Raw genomic sequence first — 21,525 nt, 5'->3', positions numbered from 1 at the left:
ATTACATCCTTTGATTGTTCCTTAACTTCCATGTAAGTCACTACAGCAGACAAAGATAAAAAGGTCTACTGCAGCATCCTCAGTGTCTTTGGTGATCCATAAACTAACTACATGTTGACCACATATGCAGTATAATAAAATCTACAAAACTTAGTGCCTCTAGAATGAACTACTACAGAGGAAAAAATAATATTACTTATTAAAATCTTAATACTCCAAGAACATTTCCATTTTAAAAGTGGCAAACCCATCTCCTTCACATTACTAACTTTTAAAGCATGAGAAGACTATTATTTTACATAGTCCATGCAGTACAGCCTTATCTCTACTAAAACAACCATTAAAAAGCTTTTAGTTAAATGTTTTAGAGTCTTGGTATCAAAGTGGAAAGGCTTTCCTTGTTTGTTTTGGGGTGTGTTTTTACTACTATCGTTGTTGTTGCTGCTGTTTTTCCCCTCAAGTACTTCTTAGAATCAACATGCTAGATCACCCTTCAGCTTTGTCTTCACCTTGAAGAACTAGAGTCCTTGCTACATGTCTCTATGCCCATATTACCAATGATTTAGTTTACAATATAGTAGTCATTTTCTATTTACTACTTCTTTAGTGTTTGTTCTCTGTTGTTTTCCTTCATAATTATTAGGAAAACTCAGCAACTTCACCCAAGAGATCTCTGCAACCCACCATGAACTGTGCCCCAGTTAAGATGAATGCATCCATTTTATACTGTCACCTAAAATCTTCAATGGATTATTCAATTTGTTCAGCACGTGCTGCATTGTCTCTAGAAACAGAAACTTCTGAATTACTGCTTCAAAAGCCACCATGGAGTCTAAGCTTGTAGTGTTACAATAGGTACCAGCTTCAATTCCAAAAATCATTCTGAAAGCTTGCAGAAACCCGATTTCTTCCTTAGGTAAAAAAAAACAGAGCCCATGCTCCAAAAGATACTACAAACCTTTACTAACTGGGTCTCATAGTAAGTGTTTGGCCAGAGGGCTCTCTAATGACTAGCAGTTAATCGCTCCACCTCTTTGTGCTTTATAAACAGTCACATTTCAGAGGTTTTCCAAATTCCATTAAAGTTGCCCAGTTTTCTAAGACAAATTGAAATAATCATGGCTAAGTGGTCAAAGGACTCCCTGCTCAATTTGTTTACAAATAAAACAAATAAATTGCTGGTATAAATTCCTAGACTTTCAAATGTTTTACCTGAATGCTCCTTTCTACCTTCCCTAGTCACTGCTTACACAGACAGTATTTCATTTTGCCTGTACGTTGTGAACAGGCAACTTCTATATACACATGATAATTACACATGTAATACAGATACAATATTCTCACTTCTTACCCCCTCACCAGTCATCTTTATTTACTGCTATACCTTTTTTCTTCATGTAAATAAATAGTTCACAGTAAAAACATAGAAAGTGACACTGATAACAGCAAAAGGAACCAAACCTCCGAACACAGCTTCCTTCCACATTAAAATTACAGTAAGCATCCTATTTTTGCACTGAACTTTTAACACTACTTCTGATGCAGAATTATTGCAGTATGTTCACAGGGACCTTAACGTCTAGTACGATTTTTTTCATGTAAGAACTTACCATCTGGAGCATATTTTGAAGCTATTCCCAAAAAAATTCCCAGTGCAAGAAAAAGTGACAAGCTAGAAATGGCAAAGCAAATGAGAGTATTTTTATGTTTGTTGGCTTCTGCCTGGGGGTGGTTCTGTCCAGATGGTAGGGATGCAAACGTCGCCCGGGCTTCTTGTCTTGCAGAGGTAAATTCGGCTGAAGCGTGGCTCTGTGAAGGTGGTGGGGGTCGAAGAGGGGCAATTCTCCCCGGGACATACCCAGCAGACCTGTGACTGCTCCCATTCTGAGGCCGAAGGAAAGCAGGGGAACTCCCCCTGGCATCAGTGTCTTGCATGTTACAAAGTCACTGCAAAAGGCACACACAGAGAAAACAAAATAAAAGGTAAGAGACAGGCTTTCAGAATACAGAGTACAGTACATTAAACAAACAAACAAAAAAAGCAATTCTAAGACACATGCCTGCCCCTTAATGTAACTATTTCTATAGTATCATTCACACCGTTGATACTAGTCATTTGCCATGTTGTAACAGTTTGCAACAATAGCAAATGCCTCCAACACAAACTGGAAAGAATCTGGTATGGGAACACTACAGCACAAACCACTTCTGTTAGGTATTTTCACAGAGGGTTTTCACAGTTGACTTGCATTGTGTGATTAAGAAACATGCTGAACAATGAGAAAGCTAGCAACCCCTTCTTCCCCACAGATATGCGAAAAATGCCTAAATGTATTTCTTCTGCATGCAGAAACCCGACAAGATCCTCATTGCTTTCCTTTGTGGAAAAGAAGCTGAAGAAGACATGCCTTTATTCTGCACTGGAAGCAGCAAGAAGCATTTAAATTGAATACATAAAAACAATTTTATTTATATTCATGCTGATGTGACTTAGTCAACACTTTTTTTTTTTTTATCCAAGGAATGTGAATCCTGCAAACTTAACCGCTTGCAGCAGGATACAATTGCTAGCGAAGGTACATCAGGAACGATCCTGTAAGGAAAGTCTTGTTCCACAAACCTCAGGGTTTGTCTCATTGCTGAGATGTTTGGGTTTGGACACAAATCCTGGAAACAACACGGCTGCTCCAGATTTCTGTACCTACCACCAAGAACTGAGCACTACTTTTATTTCAGTTACTCATGTTATTTCTATCTTTTTCCTGAAGCAGTCAGAGAGAAAAGCCACTAAAAATATTTCTCCCTGACCCACTCTAGCCAATGGTTCTAAACCACTGCACTTTTCTGTGCCTTAAGAGATCCCAAACTTCATTCAACTGGTTTCTTAAGCTTTTTGGTTAACCGTGCTGTATGGTAAGGAGTATTCACAAAGCTGGCACTTTTATTATTTTTTTATTATTAACGTTTCTAAGGGATAATGGATTTTTTGAGAAGGCTGCTCAAGTTTCAGTTAACTGAAACCTAACCTTCTAAACCAAATGCTGAAGGGGATTTAAGCATAAGCCACATGCATTAAATCACAAAATGAATTATGAAAATAAAAACGAAAATAATAATGAAAACAAAAACTACCAAATGCATAAAGATCCTCTTTCTCTTCCATTAACAAAAGGAAGTCTAAGCTATGCTCTGAAGTGCCAGGCACACTGGTGAAGAAGAAATACGACAACTGTAATCTTGTTCTGAGACATAGCAAAGGAGTCTTTTGTCTGACATGCTGAAAAATCCGATACTTCACTGTTTCAAGGCAAGAGAGTTGGTACTATTGAGCAGACTGGATTACCCTTTCATGGGAGACAATGCACCTCCAGATGTATGCAAAACAACAATAAAGGCACTGAAACATTAACTGGAGTAGCCATTCCAGAGAGCAAAAATTACGCCAAATCCTCCAGCAGTGTTTCTTGCACCTGTTTGCTGCAGTAAATTGATTTTCACCATTCTCTTCTTTGAGAAACTGTTTCCCATACCTAATCCTCTGCTCTCAAAATTCATTGCCCACTGCTTTATGACCATTGTGGAACAGCCTTCCCTCACCACATGCTTTTAAACTCAACTAGACATCTTTCAACAGTAAAATCTCAATCATTTCTGTGTTTTACAAGTAGTGTTAAAAGCTTAGTACAGAACAAGATTTTCAACTAGTTCAAAGGCAGTATTTACGTCTAACCAAAACAAATGCCGAACCATCTTTTTGTTAAAAATAAAGAAGATTCTGATCCAGAGATGAGATTTTTTCATGGTTTGGATCCTAAACTCCATAAGCTTGGCCAAAGTTTTCAGAAATGGTGTTTATGTACCTCACTGACAAACTGACTATACAGTGTTCATTATAATGTCAAACATATAGAGTTAACAGCTCTTTTAATTGCTCAGTTATGCTGACTAAATCCAGAACACTTATGCAAAGCTTTACTTTTACAACATAATTTTACCACAATTCTGTCTACTACAGCCTATTTAGACTGCTACCACTCTAAAGAAAAAAAACAGTCACTCATTGCAACACGCTGAAAACATTTGTGTTATATTTCAAACATATTTTGTCTTACATGTTACAAAGCATTCAGCCCTATTTGCAACCCCCATTTTCCAAACTGTAAAAATTTTCTAACTACTCCATTCAAGTGCTAACACTGGTCACCCCCAAAGGATGGGTGGAAAATAGACAGCAAAGGCACTTTTTTCCTCATTACAAAATAAAAATAATGAAAACAGCCATAATGAGATATTTAGCACAATCAAAACTTTTACCATATAATGTTCCATTACAAGAGGAGTAACCATTTCAACACTTCCTTCCCTCTTCTTGTGTCGTTTGAAGTTCTCTAGCTGAATTTTATCCTGCAGAGCAGCTACTGACTTTTCTTTTAAATTAAGACACACTGATAATCTGATTCAAATTGTTGGCTTATTTCCACTGTGGAAGTTTTCAGATAGCATCACACAAATGCAAGTGAAGTAGACAGCTATACAGTCAGTAGTGCCCTAAAGAGTGAGGCTATTTTGTTGTACAGATACAGTTTGATTAAAATGCAGGAGCTGTGGGAAAGAAAAAAAAAAAGTTTGAACTATTTAAAAACACATTTTCTTTCAAGTCCCCAATCACCTGAGTTTTTCTACATAGCACTTTTTCTTTCTTCACCTACAACTGAGGTTTTCCATTTCCCTTTGACCCATGTCTTTGTGATGCTCCTTTTAGAAAAGGCAAAAAAAAAAAAAAAAGGTTGGAATCAAAGGAGCCCCCATGCAATCAAAGGTACCAGAGCACACTGGCCTATCTCCAGGACCTCCCAGTCCCACAGAAGCACAAATCCTCACAAGGAGCTCCATGATTTAGGCATCTCCCCTTGATAGCACAGCCTTGTACAAGAAAGCTACCACTTTTACAATCCTATGGTGGTGAGTTGTGTCACTTCCATGACATGGAATTTTGTTTTGCAGCTTGCTACAGTGATTTCATTAAAAGTTAAGTTTTTTACACAATACACAGCTGGTTGTACAGAATGTGATCTGCACAAAGCTGCTGTTGGCCATGCCATTCAGGTGGGCTGCTGTTTTAGCATTTTCAAACTTCTTAGCCTTTAGAGTACCACTACACAGTATCATCAAATCCATTTTTCACCACAGCTTTTACTCGGGGACATAAGTATGTGCTTCCAGTTAACTAATCCCAGTGAAACTTCAAATATGCTGATTCAGCTGAAAGATGACAGCTGCTTCAGCCCACCATGTTCTCATTACCACCTCTGTGCTAGGAAGCTAGACACATTCGCATGCCATCCTTCTGCAAGACCAGCAATACTGCACACAACCCAGGCTTCTGCTCATGCACCCCTTCCCACTACATCAGCAAGCAAGTAAGTACTTCTTGTATTCATCAGGCCAGCCAATCTAGCTTAAACCACTCTTAAAGAATACAAAGCAAAACCATTTTATTTTGCACAGAAGCTCAACAGAAGCAGCAATTACCTGCACGCTTGTTTCTATCAACAGCGCATCTGAGCTGTGCTGCCAGCAAACCCCAAAGTGCCACTGAGCAGGCTGCAACATCTCTGGTCTCCTCACATGTTCTTTCACCCCTTTCAACTTGTGCCACTACTATATACCTAAATGAACCTACGTTATCCCATACTGGCAAAAAATAGAAATGTATTCACTGTACAAATCACAGGATAACATCTGACTCTCTTGAAGCCAGAAGAGAGTGATGTGCTCCTGTTACTCAGGAGGGGGCTGGTTTCCTGGACAGGAACTGGATTATTCTACAACTTTCACAAGACAGTTCAAAACATCATCTGAAACCACCCAAAAAGTGTGAAATACACCTAGACGTTTCACACATCTGTTGTGAAATGCGTAGCATAGCAACACTTATCAGATGTGCTGTAAAACTCCTTCACCATTGCATCTTCTCAAAACTTTGTAAGTAAGCAAGCTTAGTTCTACATAGTGGAAAGAAATTAATGCTTCCTTTCAAGTATATTTTAGGGGTGCATAGTTCACAGGTCATAAGTATTCTTAAATAGAAAAGAAGCTAGAAGAAACCCCAAACTTTTGTTGCTCTTGGCTACCAAACACTAGCAGTTGCATGCTGACCTATTAACACAGCACTTAATCTCAGAGTATTTAATTGTCATTAAGAAAAACACCAGGAAAGGGTGGGAGAAATCCACACACATCGAGAATAGTATTTCCCTTTGTAACACAGTGCCACGTTGGTCACTGCTGCTTTCTTGGCAAAGGGACTTTTCTGGTGTGAAGTGCTCAAGAGGGGCAAGAAGTCTGTATAGCTACTCTACTGAGTAGCTATAATTCCTGAACAGAACGTGGTATAAACTACCGAAGTACAATGAGCACGGCCTTCACAAGCTTCCAGGTTGGCCATTAACTGCTAGGGATACCAATTTCAGGAAAATGTTTCAAATGACTCAGAAGTCCCCAGCTCAACAAATCTTAAGCTTTCCCTTAAGAAAAAAGATCCCCAATAGGCACATGGGGGCATCCACATGCTCTGCCCTGTTGGTTTACATTTTATTCCACTGCCTTGTTTTGAAATTATGCCTATTCATTGTTATAACAGGCAGAATGTTTATAGGAAACTACTTTTCCATCACAAAGTGCAAAAGCTGGAAGGAATATTTGCACAGTAAAACTAACAGAGTTAGGTAGCTGTGGGAAATCACGATGTTTGCAAAATCCCAACTAAATAAACTGCAAAAGCAGTAGATGACTTCTGTCACATATACTACTTGCTGCACGCCACCACTGAGTCTTCTCCCTTGCCCACCAGTTTCAGAAGAAAATCAGAGGAATAAAAGCAATGGCAAATGAGAAACAAATACAAATATATTACATGGTAATAATTATAAAAAACTTTGTCCAAAATGAATCACATTGACCCAGCTTTTCTGAATTCACTACATAGTGACTTAATTGTACTGCTTTTTTTGTTTGTTTGTTTGGTGCATTTTCTGTGTGTCAAACAAACAAACAAACAAACAAACAAACAAAAACAAGATCAGATTGGTGCACAAGCACTAATCAAGCTGAGGAACACATTTTCAAAAATGAAGTCTTTCTAAAGTACCATGGATCAAGACACAGAAGTACAAGCATGAATAATATCTATAGTGTAAGCCAAGGTCCATATATAAAAGCCATCTTTAATACTTGCTCTAATAAAATCTTTTGAGCATACAAGTTTTCTGGTTCAGATGCAGAAGTGAATTTCAAAGCGGTATACAAGTAGGAGACAGTTATATATGTTTCTGGTGATATGCAAAACAACTCATATCCATGGATTAGAAAGGATGTTGGGGCAGAAGAAGGGGATGGTAGAGAAGCTTGGTTCCCAAGGGAAGGAGACAGGTAATTTGTAGTCTGTGAAATATGCGTTTGACTGTGGGAATTAATATGAAATTATGGTATGTCAGCTGAAACCACTCTCATGTTTATGGCTTACAACATAGAGGAGAGCCATGAATTTAGTTCCTGGCTTCTTCTGAAGGTGTTTTGTATACCACCCTTAAGGTTGAGGGCTGAAAAATCAGAGGTGAAGTGTTTTTTTTTGTTTGTTTGTTTGTTTTTTTACCTCTACAAGAAGCATTTCCTCTCTCCAATGATAATTGGATAATTGGGCACACTGTTGTCTCTTAGCTGTTTTTGTGAATGAGCTCTGCATTAGTCACTTGGTTTCACTCACATAATTGCCAGGAGAGCACTTGACACAGCAGATGAAACATCAGCTTTCTGAAAAGTTAGATATACAAAGTTCAGGGATCCTCATGGTTTTGAGACTGCAGGGATACCTCTGTCTTCTCTGATTCCTGGACACCACTCTCCCATAAGCACTCACCTGTTCCTAACAGATGTCAAGACACAGTTATTTTTGGTTTGCTATAATACATTTGTAACATCTTTAGATCTTGCCTTTTGAGATAAGAAAACAATAGCTAGAAGCTGTGGCACTGAAATGGTGGTCCATATATTTAAAACTATGCCATAACACTTTCAGCAACTTCAATTTTGTTCCCTTTGTTTCTGTTTGACATGGTTAATCTTTATAAATTATTTACACATTAGGGAACTCGGTTCTGTTTTCTATTCATTGTTTAGACAATAGAATGTTTGGGTGGAGGAAATTTTTCAGAAACCATTTTTTTAATTTGTATCCAAGTGAATCTACCAATGTCTCTATTACAAAGGATCCCACTCGGTGCACCAGGAGACTTCACACCTGCTGAAACAGACTATACAAAGGGAATCATTTTTACTGTGTTTCTCATTCTCTGAAAGGAAAGCTTTAATAATTTGCACAAGGATCAAAAGTGGAGACTCGCATTTTAATCATGCATCTGTCATTAGCTTGCTGCATGAGTCACAGCTCATTTAGGCCCCAAGCCTGTAACATGAGGAAAAACGGTCACAGGGACATTGTGAGGCTTAGTTTACAGAACACTTTGGTCTCCCAGAGCTCAGCAATGCATCGCAGTACAAGCCTACTTTTAAGCAAATAAATAGCTCCGTGTAAGTCAACAGCATCCATGTGAAAGTAACTGATTCACAGCATTCACCTGAAGATGATGGTAGGGGGAAAAAAAAAAAAAACACTACTACTTATCAGATTGATGATAAGAAGCTGTGTTTGCAAATATTTGCAAGATATCTTTTTACCTGGAAGAACACAGATCCAATCAAAAACCACTACATCTTAGAGCTTCAGAAAAAAAATAATCCATATAATAGTAATACGCTTTCAGGGAAGTGAGGTCCAGCTCTGGCACTACCACGAATAACTGATATAGCTTTTTAAATAGTTTTTTGGCCTTCCAGAGGAGGAGGGCCAAATATCTAATTTCTTCCAGTCCAGTACTATGGCTGAAAAGCCCTTAAAAAAATATTATAAATAAATACGACAGCACAGAATGTAGAAGGCAGTTCTCTTCCACAACAGCATACACATTTCTTTCTTCCTCCTCCTTGTTCTTTGTACTTACATGTACGTGTATGCTGGTTTCCCTTTCTGCTAAAGCTCCAAGGTCTGTCTTCCCCCCCCCCAAACTAACTCACGTCATCCCTTATTTTGATTACTCAAAGGATTCTCTCTGCAATTTTTTTTTTTTTTTTAATTGTGCATCAGCTACAAAGTAGACAATGCTGGTTGAGAAGTTGCCATCCATAGGCTGCATTGGTGTAGCTGCACACCCACATTCTTTCAGAGTTGCCTTGAATTTCCATGAGCCAAGGAGTTTGTATTAAGAGATGATTTTAAGCTAAGAATTCCAAATTGCATCCACTGAGCAAGCAGATCTGACATAAGCACCTCTTAGCTGTTTGATCCCCAAAGGATCATTCATCCCATAAAAAGATCACTAAGAGGCTGCATAACAGAGGTCCATGCAGTCAGCAGCAGCACAGAGAATGCAAGTGACTTCATAAGTATTCCAAGGGGGGTGGAGAGGGGGAGGGAAGCAGACAAGAGGTTTTTGAACCTGAATCAGTACTGGATGTTTTGGACTTTAAGAATTTATATAGTTTCAGGAAGCAACAGAATTACAGTTGAGAAGCCAGTCAAGGACTGTTACACCAAGAATAGCTTAGGAAGTCCTCGAGATGCAAGTTGATACTACTGCTTCCAGCCTCCAACATTATGCAATATCTTTACCAGACATCTATTACTCACCACTGTCAGACATCAGGTAATTGTCTAGATGGACACTTTTTCTGCCATGATAGGGCCATTCTACTACTACGCTTTAAAATCTCATTTAACCATCCTGTGCTCCTACTTCTCCAAAAATCACCTCTTGCTCTAAGGGCAAAAAACCCCGTAACTCAACCATTGTAATTGTCCGTTGATATCAAAAGCACAACATATAACTACCTGATATCCTAAATTAACGTGTCAGACTGCTACATGGTAGCTGAAGCATGGGAACAGCTTAAAAACTGCTACAGGATCGGTGGCCTCCAGCAGAAGGGCGGGGCAAATACCAGATAAATACGTGACATCCCAAAGCTTCACAACTAACAGTCTTGCTCCTGGTACAGGCTGAAAGGGGTTTTCACAGCCAAGTTAATGCATGGTAACCTGAATACATCTGGGTGCCAGCTTTTTAAGGTATCACAGGAGTCACGCAAATACATGAGCTGGGAGCCTGGTGAATAACGTACAGTAATTTAAATTACCTGACGTAAAGCTTTTGTGAGGAACAATTTTAGAGAAGAAAAACATTCTCCATCACTTCCCATCTGTAAGAATCACAAGCAGAAATGGGATGTCAAATGGGTTGTCTCAGAACAGAAGCAAGTCTCCAAAATGTAAAACAAAGACTTCTAAGCCACCATTAAGTATGCACTCTGCTGAGCTGCGCTCATATTTGGGATTACTGTGGTAAATTCCTTTCTAGAGAACTGCAAGAACTTTGCACCCAGCAGCCAAGCTTTGCAATGTGCTGCTAGGTACAGCCAGTCATTTCACATGATTACTCTACCTTTTATTTTTTTTCAGTCCCACATGCCAAAAAATGATAGATGAGCTACTAGTATGTTCTCTTGTTAATGGATTTCACAACAAAGGAAGAAAATCAGATACAGGTCTTAAAGCATGCATTCTCTAACATCTTCAGTATTTCCTTTCCATATTGGCAAATTCAGCACTTTTTCTCCCTCACATCTTTCTTCAAGGTATATAGTTCTCTACTCCCTCTCTATTTCCTTTCCCAGTATTGCTGTTCCAGGAAAATACTTCTGTGGATTTCTGAATCCACATCTACAAACAATTCATTCCCATTTGTCTTGCCAAAAACATCTCCACTAAATCAACACTGAAATCCTTTTTTGTAAAAATAAGCTCAGAATAGCTTAGAATCAGAATGACTTAGAATCAAGTCTAAGCATGACTTGATTCAAAACAAGAAACTGTAATTTATATGTTACAGATTTTAATCTTGTTTTGATGTACATTTCAGACAATTTCAAAGAATTGCCTTGCCAATTTGCTAGTGTGCTTCCGACACACAGGTTTTGGCTATGCAGACACGGAGACTGGCCAGTTGATAAGGCTCTCTCTGACTGCTGCCAACAGCTTTTGGGTCACAGATGGGAACAGGCAGGAGCTGAGGAGCAGGAGACCCCCAGCAGAGCTCCGGGGTATGGCTCTTCATGCCCATCATCTCCCATGTGAGGCCAAACAATGCAGAGGCCCAGAGCAGTGGCAAGGCAAGGCCCAGCATTTCCTATCTCCCACAGGTACATCTGGCTGCACCGAGCCACTGAACAACATCCCCAACATTCCCAATGCCCGTCCTTCCTCCCTCATGTAGAAGAAAAACAACACTGCTTCAACACCAAGGAGAGGTACTGACTTCTAGTCCAGATTTTCTTCAGTATGTGGACATCCTTCATGGTAAGGATGTTATGACCAAGAGTCTAAATCAGATTGGCCCCATATTTTTTTCTTCAAGCTGCTAGGATTAGCAGATCTCATTCTGCCTCACCTATTTTTATAATCACACCTTAAAGGAAAAAATAACCTTTTTGTTCCTCTGCCCCGTGACTTGGTTTGTCAACTGGAAAGAAGCGTGATTTGTGCCACCAAACGGTAACTGTTCCAGTCATGGGACCAGTTACAGCTGAGAAACCTCTGGAGTATATAATAGGACCTGATTTAAAAAAAGAAAAAACACATTTTCCCTACATTGGGGTCACCAACATCTCCTGTTTAGTGTGTCCACCCTCCAACAATTAACCTGTTCATCAGACTTACTGGTGAGAGCTCCCCACCAACCCTAGCCACTGTTAGAGTAATGACATTCCTAATTAAAATAAACCTTATAGTCTGCCACCTACAAAATACCTACATCTAGCAGCACTTGCCACATCTAACCTTCAGATCAAACACTAGGTTTCAGAAGGCACTTTGGCAACCTCGCTTCATCAAGGACCTCACAACAACCTTCTGTTTTCTGTTTCATTGTAGTTGCTTCCCTCTTTCTCACTCTCCCCTTTCTTTTTTTTTCTTCCTCCTCCTTTTTCCCTCATGAATCCCATTCATAGCTGGGGGTATTGCCTGTGCTTTACACAAAACTTACTCTTCTGGGCACTTTGCCCACAACACACTCTCTGCTGGATGCTGAACTAGCAGGGAGAGGGCAAGAAAAACAAGCTAAATATTGCTCCCAACAAGCTCGACCTGGCAGAAGACTTCACGTTGCCAGAGGCAGCGTGCAGGATCCCTGCAGACAAAGCAACCACACGCTCTGTAAGAACAAAGATGATCCTCTCCTGCTCCTCCCTGCTGCTATCCACGGGCCGTTTCACACCAGTAACGTAGGCACCACACTCTCACAAATCTTTTGCCCTGCTGCATCAAAACCAGACTGATGCCACCCCAAAATTTCAAGTGCCATTTTACCCACCTCAATGAATTGTCTTTGTAGCTCGGGACACTATTTCATTGTTTTAACTGCTAAGGGATATAAAATCTCTAAGGTTTTAAAGAGACTCTGCACCACCACTTCAGCCTTCAAAACATAAGCGAGGACGGCATCTCCGACACACAGCCCCGACCGAGCCGTGATGTAGCACAATTGTCACCGCACGCTCGCTTTCATTAGGAGGGCTGAGAGGTACGGCCCCCATTGTTGTTGCGGGGTGGGTTTTTTGTTTCTTCTTCCCCTCTCCCACACAGCCTTCGGGCAACGAGCCGGCCGGGCAGCCCCTAACCCATAGTGGGGGCACACGACCCCTGCCCTGCCGCTGGCCGGAGGGGGAGCGGCGCGGGTCCCCGCACCACCTGCCGCCCTGCCCACACCTGCCGCCGGCCGCACGGCCCCGGCACGGGGGCACGGGGGCCGAGCCGAGCCGAGCCGTGCCGTGCCGCTCCCTTTCCCTCCTCTTCCTTCTTTTCCCTTCCCTTCCCTCCCCGCTGCCGGGAACAAAAGAGGCCGGTGCGGGGCGGCCGCCGGGCAGCGCGGCGCTCTCCCCCCGCTCCCTCTCCCCAGCCCAGGTCCCGGTGCCGGTGCCGGTGCCTCCCCCCGGCTCTCACCTGGGCCCGTCGCGTCGCGGCGGCGCGCTCAGGGCGGCGGCATGGCGCTCCCCGCCCCGGACACGGCGGGCGAGCGGCCGCACGGCTGCTCGGCACCCCCCGCAGCTCCCCGCCCCGGCTGCCGCCCTTACGCAACTGGCAGCGGCCGCCGACGGCGCAACCCCCCCGGGGGAGACGCTTCCCGGCCCCGAAAGGAGGCGGTTGCGCCCCTCCACCGCCTCCTCCTCCTCCTCCTCCGTCCCGTCCCGTCCCGCCCCCGTCCCACCGCACCGCCCCGGCACGGGGAGGAGCGGGGCCGAGCCGCCCGCCCCTCGCCCCGCCCGGCGCCGCGGGGGTGCCCTCGGGTTGGGGGGCTCGGCGCCGCGACCCCCGGACCGGCAGCGAGGCGGTGGGGAGGGTGTGGGAGGAGAGAGAGGTGCAGCGGGGTGCCCGAGCCCCCAAAACGCGGTGCAAAGGCGCAGGTGCTGTGTGTGGGGGGGGGGGGGGGGCGTAGTGGTGGTGGGGGTCCCTGCCGGGTGTGAGCAGCGGCAGCGAGGGGAGGCACAAACCCGCAGCAAGGGAGGGCGGCGAGAAGCAAGCGGGTACCGGCTGGTTATCGTTCCGTTCAGGCTTAGGGAAAATAGAGAATAAAGTTATTCACGCGTTTAGGCTTAAAGAAAATAAAGGTACTTACGTGAGCCGGTGCCCGGACAGCCTCCGACCTGGTAAAAGAGCTGGCTGGAAAATCTGGTTCTGGTTTCTGCATGTATACATATACCTACATAAATATATGGTCTGATTTGGACTACTATCAAATCAAACCCCCAAATATTCTCGATTTTAAGGAACCGGTGCCCGCAGCTGTTCCCTAGCAAAGCACATCATCGGTCTGATGCAGAAACGCGGAGGAACAGAGGAGCTCCAGCACTTACCTTCGCTGGAGGCCCGGAGCTCCAGGGCAGCCGCCCAGGTTGCTGGCTTTGATGTAGATCTGACAACGGGCTGCTCTTAAGTTTGGGACCTCCCACCGTTTCCAGTGCACTGAGGTTGGGCCAAACTCGCTACAAATCGGAAAGAAAAAAAAAAAAAAGGAAAAAAAAAAAAAAAAAAAGAAAAAAAAAAAAAAAGAAGCCCTGATCAGATTCAAAATGCTTTGAATGAAACGGTTCTGGAAATACAGCCAACATTTTCCAACTTAATTATTTCCTTGGGAAAATTCCAGACAGCTGGGAACCAAGTGATAACTCATGCATATTCCTATAAACGCTGCCCTGTAACTTCAGTTCTAGCCATTTCTTCTTTGTTTACCGCTGAGCGCAGCCGGCCCGTGCAGCCCGAGGAGACATCTAGTGACTGAACCCTCAAACTGCAAATCCAATCAGCCCGAAAACTTGGAGGTCGCCCTCTTTTCGGGGCCGAGGGGCGAAGGCTCCAGGACACCGTCCAGTGGCCACCATCCTCAGTGGGTGGTGGAGGCCGATTTCAGGCAGACCCCTTCGTGACCGAGGTCTGGAGCAGTGCTGGACAGATTTGTCGGCAGAGGCGCGGGACGGGCTGGGGCAATTCCTAACTTGCAGTAAACCACGGCGAAGGAAGCCCTTGGGTATAAGGGCTTGTAAGGCGTTTTCATCTCCCTTTGATCGTGCCTTTGTCTTCTTCAGCTTAACTTTTTTTTAATGCCCGGGAGCGCAATCCTTTTAACACGTGCGCCTGTAAATCTTTGCCTCATTTCAACAAATGCACACACAATCTGAGTATTTGCCAGTGACTTTAGTTTTGAAGACCAAGCCAAAATGACAGCAGCTAATCTTTGTTTAACATGAAGTTCAAATATTTCAGCTGGAAAGCAAATGTCCATTTTAAAATAAAACAAAACAAAATCTGCACTGCACTGGACATCCATTTTACACATGTGCTACTGTTCTTGCCCATGAAACGCACATCCTCAATTATTAATTCAGTTGTCTCTTTGGACAGACAATTGTGTTCATACACAGTGAAACTGTAGCAAATTAATAGTTGGTGTACTCTTTTTACTGAATGGACTTTTTTTTGTTATTTTTTTTTAGCATGTGTCTGACGTCCTGAAAACCACTTTTACATCAAAACCCTCCTTCAGTTATCTTTCTTCATATATTCCTGAACTATTCCTTGAGAATGCCAAATGAAACAGAATGTTCATGCAATTTAATTTGTGGAAATCTCATGAAATATTTAGAGTTAAGCCTTTCTTCCCCTTTGAGAAATTATTTTCACTTAACATATTACTCCCACAGAAAATGTATGTAAAGATGATTTTGCCAGACGGATAGGTTTTCTGTTCCCATTAAATAATAGAACTAGCCTCTTAAAATGTGTTATTCTTAACTGCTTTTTTTAAACAATGGTTTTTTTTTTCTTTCCCCCATTCACACACAGCACTGCTTATCCATTGGAAAGATATGGGTCCAAGACCAGAAAGAAGCATTTACTTCTTAAACATTTCTTCAGACTGCTGATCAACATTCCCAGTTTGGGATGTGCAAAGATCTCGTTTCAGAGATATATGGGTAGATGTTTGTTGGTACTTACTGTATGGGGTAAAAAGTAGAAACACTTCTACATAGATGAAGTAGTCCAAAGCTAAATACATTGTTATATATACATGTATTTTAAATGACACACACACATGCCTCTCATTAATCTGACTCAAAACACAAATACCTGCCAACTGTGAAAACAGCAGATCAGTTACAGAACGGAATTATCACCCAGAAGCTACAATTTCCAAATGTGATGGTTACATGTGGACGTAACAGTAACTTAAACCCCTAAGTATGTGGAAGGTCGGACTGCAAGATTACCTGACTATTTGAAATCTCGATATCAAACCCAAATGGTGCACTGAAGCATTGCATCTACATCTGGCACGACTTCTTCCCTCACACTTCTTTGGGTTTAAGCAGACAAATCCTTGTGCTTAATGTATATCACAAACCTTAAAAGCAGCAAAAGACAGATTTGAAAGAGAACACTGATGTGGTGACCATGGTCTAATGATTTCAAAATAAGTAAGAAGGAAGCCACCTTTTGTATTTCTAAGCAAAAGTAAATTCTAGGACAGTGGTAAGTGCGTCCAGTTACTATTCAAGATCAGAGCCTAACTCTGAATTCCTATCCAGGTCCTTGTGATTCAGAAAATTTTGCTTTTGTTGGTGTATTGCAGATAAGAGAGCAAACATACATATTTCTTTCCTTGTTTCTTTGCTTTTTCTGGCATTCATCCCGGGTACTCTGTGGTAATACCTTTTCCATATAGTAGCTGTGTTTTAAATTATCATACTAAACACATGTATTTTTAATTACCTCTCTGGGAGTTTAACATATTGTGTGGCAAAGAAAAGTGAGATTCCTGAAATAAAACAAAGGCTGCCTGGGCTGAAGAGGTTTGCTGTTGGTAAACTCCTGCTCCTACATTGAAACATGGTGCTTCAACTAAAGCTAGCAGCAGTTAACAAGATGTAATGACAGCTTAAAGTAGAAGATGAAAGAGTTTAAATTGCACACTAGAGGAATGCTTAGATCTGTAACCAGGTTTTAGGAGGGAGTAGTTTCAGTGTGTCTTCTTGTGTCATAATGTATTACAATTCCTCTCTGACATTTGCACCTTGAAGTCTTCCCCTGCCCACTGAAGGACTGTGCCTTTTTTGTTAATTCATGTCAGAACAAAGCCACTTAGCACTCAAGTTTCTTTTTGCAGGTCTGTGAGAAAGTATGAAGAAAGTCACTGGAGACTTCACTTACTACTACTGAAATTAGTAGCACTAAACACAGACAGCAAAAGTCTGTGTTATGTGGCAAACATAACAAGACTGCAGACTCTGCTCTGGGTTCTTCAAGGATTTCACAGACCTCCTTAAAGCTTCCCCTAATCAATCCACTAAGTTCTATCAGAGCCTATCTATTCATTCTCCCTCTTCACTTCAGATGTTACCAGCAATTTTACAGCAGAGAAACACATTGGAATTTCAAGATTCTGGGTCATACAGAGATTAGAAAGTGTTGAAAGCCAACAAGAAAAAGTGAGGGTATTTTTTTTTTTTTTTTTTTTTTTTGGTCTTTTAAATGTTATTCTCTGTAAGCAGACACTGACAGTGAACCAGCAAAATCATTTCAAAACTCCTGTTAATGAAGGGAGTGCAGGCTGCAGTGAAGGTTAAAGGAGGATTTGTGAACTAGGATTTTCAAAGAAAGGTTGAATATAACTATGAGGACCAAATGAGAATAGGCTGAGTAGACAGATATATATAGCAGAAAAACATAGAGGCTAAGTGAGGGAAGTTGAGGGGAGGGGAGGCGAGGCAAGGCGAAGGAAGGGAAAGGAGATAAGGATGTATTTTGTCTTCCATAATTCTGTAAAGTACAGTTTGGAAAATACTAAATGCAAACTCATATTGCATTAATTTTTAATATCGTCTCAGTAAAGGTCACAATTCTCACCAAAGCTATCCATATGCTGAGTCGTCTCACACCAAGAAATAATTATAATATTTTTTTTCCACTGTGTTTGGATTTTAGTTCAATGTAACTTAAAACATTTAAACTGATTGTCTTTTGTATTTAAATATTTTTCCATGGGAAGGCTTTTCTTTGAAGGAGTCCACCTTCCAAGTCAGTTCAATATTTATTTCAATGTGATTGGGGTTGATATGTAACACCAAAAATACTAGGAAACTGCAATAGTAAAGTTGGCTTACATTTACTGGAAACTGATTGTTAAATGATCTACTGGTAACCCTAAGGGCAATTTGGTCCTATCTGCCTGTTTGGTCAAGAAACAGAAACAAAATATAACCAGAAAAACTACTAGTCTAGTCAGTCCCAGAAGAGTCCAGTCGGGAGTGCTGTGCTCCTAAACCAAAAGCTGCAGTCTACAGATCTTTACATATCTATTAGATTTTTTTGATAAATTATGGATTGTGAGCTCTTATAGTTCATAATCCATAAAGCAAACTAAAAATCATTAAATGCATTATCTCCTACAAGTTGCCTGCCAGAATTTAGCGAGACTATTTGGAATATCTATGACTGTGTTTCATCTCATGCACTTAACATTATCACTTTATGGCATTTCTACATTCATAATTAGCATTAATAATGCAGAACATGCATATTATTTCTGTGCCATAAATATATGTCCTGAGTTTTTTGGGGGTCTAATTTGTGTTTAGCAGACAACAATTTTAGTTAACATACTGAGAAATTTACAAAAAGAAGAGCATAACACAAAACATAGATTTCTATTCTTCACTCACATTGGCAGATATATTCAATATAACAGACACACACACATACACACAAACACACAAATGTGTTGTCTTAATCTTGGAGAAAGAAAGAAAGTCTGGCTTCCACTGCTGAGAAATGTATTATGTTTTGCATTTATATTTAAGAATTACATATCTGATTGAAGGCACAGGATAAATATTTACAAGCAGAAATGCTCAGGAACATCACATAACTAAAAAGCATTCATAAATAGTTCCGGAAAAAGAAAAAAAAAAAAAAAAAAAAAGCTATAACACTTCTAATGCATTCCCAAACTCAAGTGTAAAAGCTGTATTTGCAGGTAATCCATTTCATCCAAGAAGAGACATATGCAAGTAAGATACTTTTTGTATCTTTGAAAAAATAACAATTAAATTGCAACCTTACAACACCAAGGGAAGATACATTTTCATGGCATAAAACAGAGGTTGAAAACAAAGCTTCCATCATGCAGTGCAAAACTGATCTCTTGTACAATATAATTTTCTATTGCAAATCTTTGTGCACAGCTTTGGGCTCTAAACTCCAATATGCATTCAGACCATAGTCCTCAAAGTGATACTCTTTTTATTAAAAAAAAAAAAGTCTCTAAAACTGCATGAAAACACACGTGAAGCACTTTTGAAGCACATACTGTAGAATAATGCTTACCTTGTATTGTATCAAGGCAATCATATGCCTACGTAAAACTGGAGGGGTTTGTTTCCAGTAAATTTTCAGTTTTCTGTCAACACAGTATGTCACAAAATGGCTGACTGAACCTTTTTTCCTTTTGGGAAAGAAAAAATACAAAGGCTAATTACTGTTACAGGAAAAGTTATCTGTTGGGTTCCCTGCATAGGATATCATCCTGACCTTTTGTTTTTTTTTTTTTACAAAAACAGGAATTGAAGTGTCTCATATGAATGACAGCCAAATGTAAAAACAAGAAGTATTTGACCATCAGAAATGAGTCCTTTGATTCTCTGAGGTGCATTTCCAGCGCTGCAAAACACAGTTCATTTAAAACAACAGAGAATTCGGGTTGACATACTCAGTAATTCTAAAACACATGCCTCTTATTTTAAGTCAGCCTCTAAAACAAGACACTGTAGTGAAATGCAATGACTGACTTCAGTGAGGTTTATTCAAATAAATAAATAAATAAATTTCGACTATCTGTCTGTTTGGTGAGCAGAGGTTTGTCTAGCACAGCAGCTTGTACCAACAGTAGCTAGTGACAAGAGATGATAAGAATATAAGAAAAAGTTAACTAATCATACATCAACACTTCATTGTCTAGTTGCCCACCTCCCAGTGATTGGAGGCTCTGGATCAACTCTGATACACTTTCATTTTCCAGCCATTAAAAGAGCCTGTTGCTTTCTGAATTCACATAAGTTCCTAGCATCCACAATGCCTCATGACAAGTTGCTCTACAGCATAACTGCTTCTTGTGAGAAATACTTCTTCTTGCTAGGTTTGGAGCTTCCATGTACTTGTTTCATTTGATACTCCAGAATTCTTATGCTGAAAAATACAGTCATTCCTTCTCCATGCAACTCATACATGTTCTCCCCTATTCATTTATTTTCCACTCTAAATACATAAACAAAGTATGTTTCCTCATTCCTTACATGGAAACTGTTTAATATCTCATCATCCTTAGAGTGCATTATGATTCTTTTTCCAATTTGATACATTATTTGTCTTTAAGGTAACAGAACCAGAATTGCAATAGGCTCCACAATATGGGCACCCTGTATATAAAAATCTAATTTTTTATTCTCCTCTTCTGCACAAATGAACTCTTAAGTCTTTTTTTCTTCTTCTAATCACCACTGATGTCTGCTTAGTAATATTCATTGTAATGTCAAGACCTTACATTCCTGAACAGCAGCTTTCTAGAGCCTGTAACTGTGCACATAAATTTTACTTAGGACTTCCCAACAACTGGCAAATACCACAACCAGATCTGTAAGTTTTTAAGAAGATTAAGAAGCTCATCAGATTAATTGCATGTTCCTGTTCTGAGTCATGTAGGAAATAAAGCAAGATAACTTAAACTTTGGTTTTATTTTGCAGCTGCAAAGCAGTTAAGTGGCTTCATCCAGTAGCTCAGTACAGGCAGCAGCAGCAGCTGAAGAACTCTGCCATTTCATGATCACCTTTTATTTCCTGTGATCATTTGCACTTTGGAGGACTAGGAACTACACTGCGGCTCAAACATTTTCAGTGCCACCTAACTTTTAGAAATGTATTTTCAATAAGGTTTATGAGCGCTGAAAGGGAAAGCTGAAAGGTCACTTACAAACTCATCCTCTAGAGAGCTCCAAAAACTCAGATTACTGAGATATACACATTCATGAACAGCTCCATATAAAGGAACAATGAAAAACTGATGAGCTTCACAACACACCAGGAAAAAAAAAAAAAAAAAAAAAAAGTGTAAGAAGCAGAACTTCACTTCCCTGTTGTCTTCTCAATTGCTGCCATTTAATGTTAAGGTAAATAATTAGGGGGAAAAAATAAAGGAAAAATGCTTGAAAAAGTACAAATTATGCACAAGGCAAGACATGTTCTCAGTGTAAGCATGCACTCTGAAGGTTAGACAACACTAAATCAGGCAAGTTCTTTTCTGCTGACCCCTTTATTTTTCCATCTATTTCTTTTGCTACCAACCTACTATTTCTCTCCTGCTTTTGGTTCCATTCCCTTCCCCCGCTGCTTGTTGTACTGCAACAGAAGTACATTTGCTAAGCAAGCCAGATGTACATGTTGGACTGATACCAACGTTTTATATTTAACTTCTACCTCCACAAAATTTAATGGAGTAAGCTGCATGGAGCAAGAGGACAAAAATGAACAAACCAACAAATAAAACTACAAAAACCCCACACCCAACAACTGCGAACATACTGCATGTTTATACACAATGCATCCCAAACTCAGACAGCAAAGATTTTTTAGAAAATGACTTCTCAATTGAAACTTCGGGCTGAACATACAGATAACAGCATGTATGTGTCATGGCAATTTTCTTCCTGTCTGAATTAGACAGACTGGAGACATTATGAAGATGAAAAAGGTAGCCATGACTTAAGCCAAGCACAGGGAAAAGAATGCTAATTGGGGTCAAAAAACAAACA

At 40.6% G+C, this 21,525-nt stretch overlaps 1 protein-coding gene across 1 annotated transcript in view; it reads right to left on the bottom strand.

Moving 5' to 3' along the window:
• The window catches only part of CEMIP2 (cell migration inducing hyaluronidase 2), a 37,283-nt gene extending 24,034 nt beyond the window's left edge, over positions 1 to 13,249 (bottom strand). Inside the window, exons 1-2 of the mRNA XM_032205653.1 lie at positions 13,112 to 13,249; positions 1,611 to 1,947 (exon numbers count right to left, since the gene is read on the bottom strand). Of these exons, the coding sequence (XP_032061544.1) occupies positions 1,611 to 1,935 (325 nt within the window). The 5' untranslated portion in view covers positions 1,936 to 1,947; positions 13,112 to 13,249. The remainder of the gene's footprint in view (positions 1 to 1,610; positions 1,948 to 13,111) is intronic.
• Positions 13,250 to 21,525: the final 8,276 nt, after the last annotated feature.

This window comes from Aythya fuligula, chromosome Z (assembly GCF_009819795.1).
Source record: "Aythya fuligula isolate bAytFul2 chromosome Z, bAytFul2.pri, whole genome shotgun sequence".
Taxonomy (NCBI): domain Eukaryota; kingdom Metazoa; phylum Chordata; class Aves; order Anseriformes; family Anatidae; genus Aythya; species Aythya fuligula.
The sequence above is the reverse complement of the archived record's forward strand: the minus strand, read 5'-3'. Positions and strand labels throughout refer to the sequence as shown.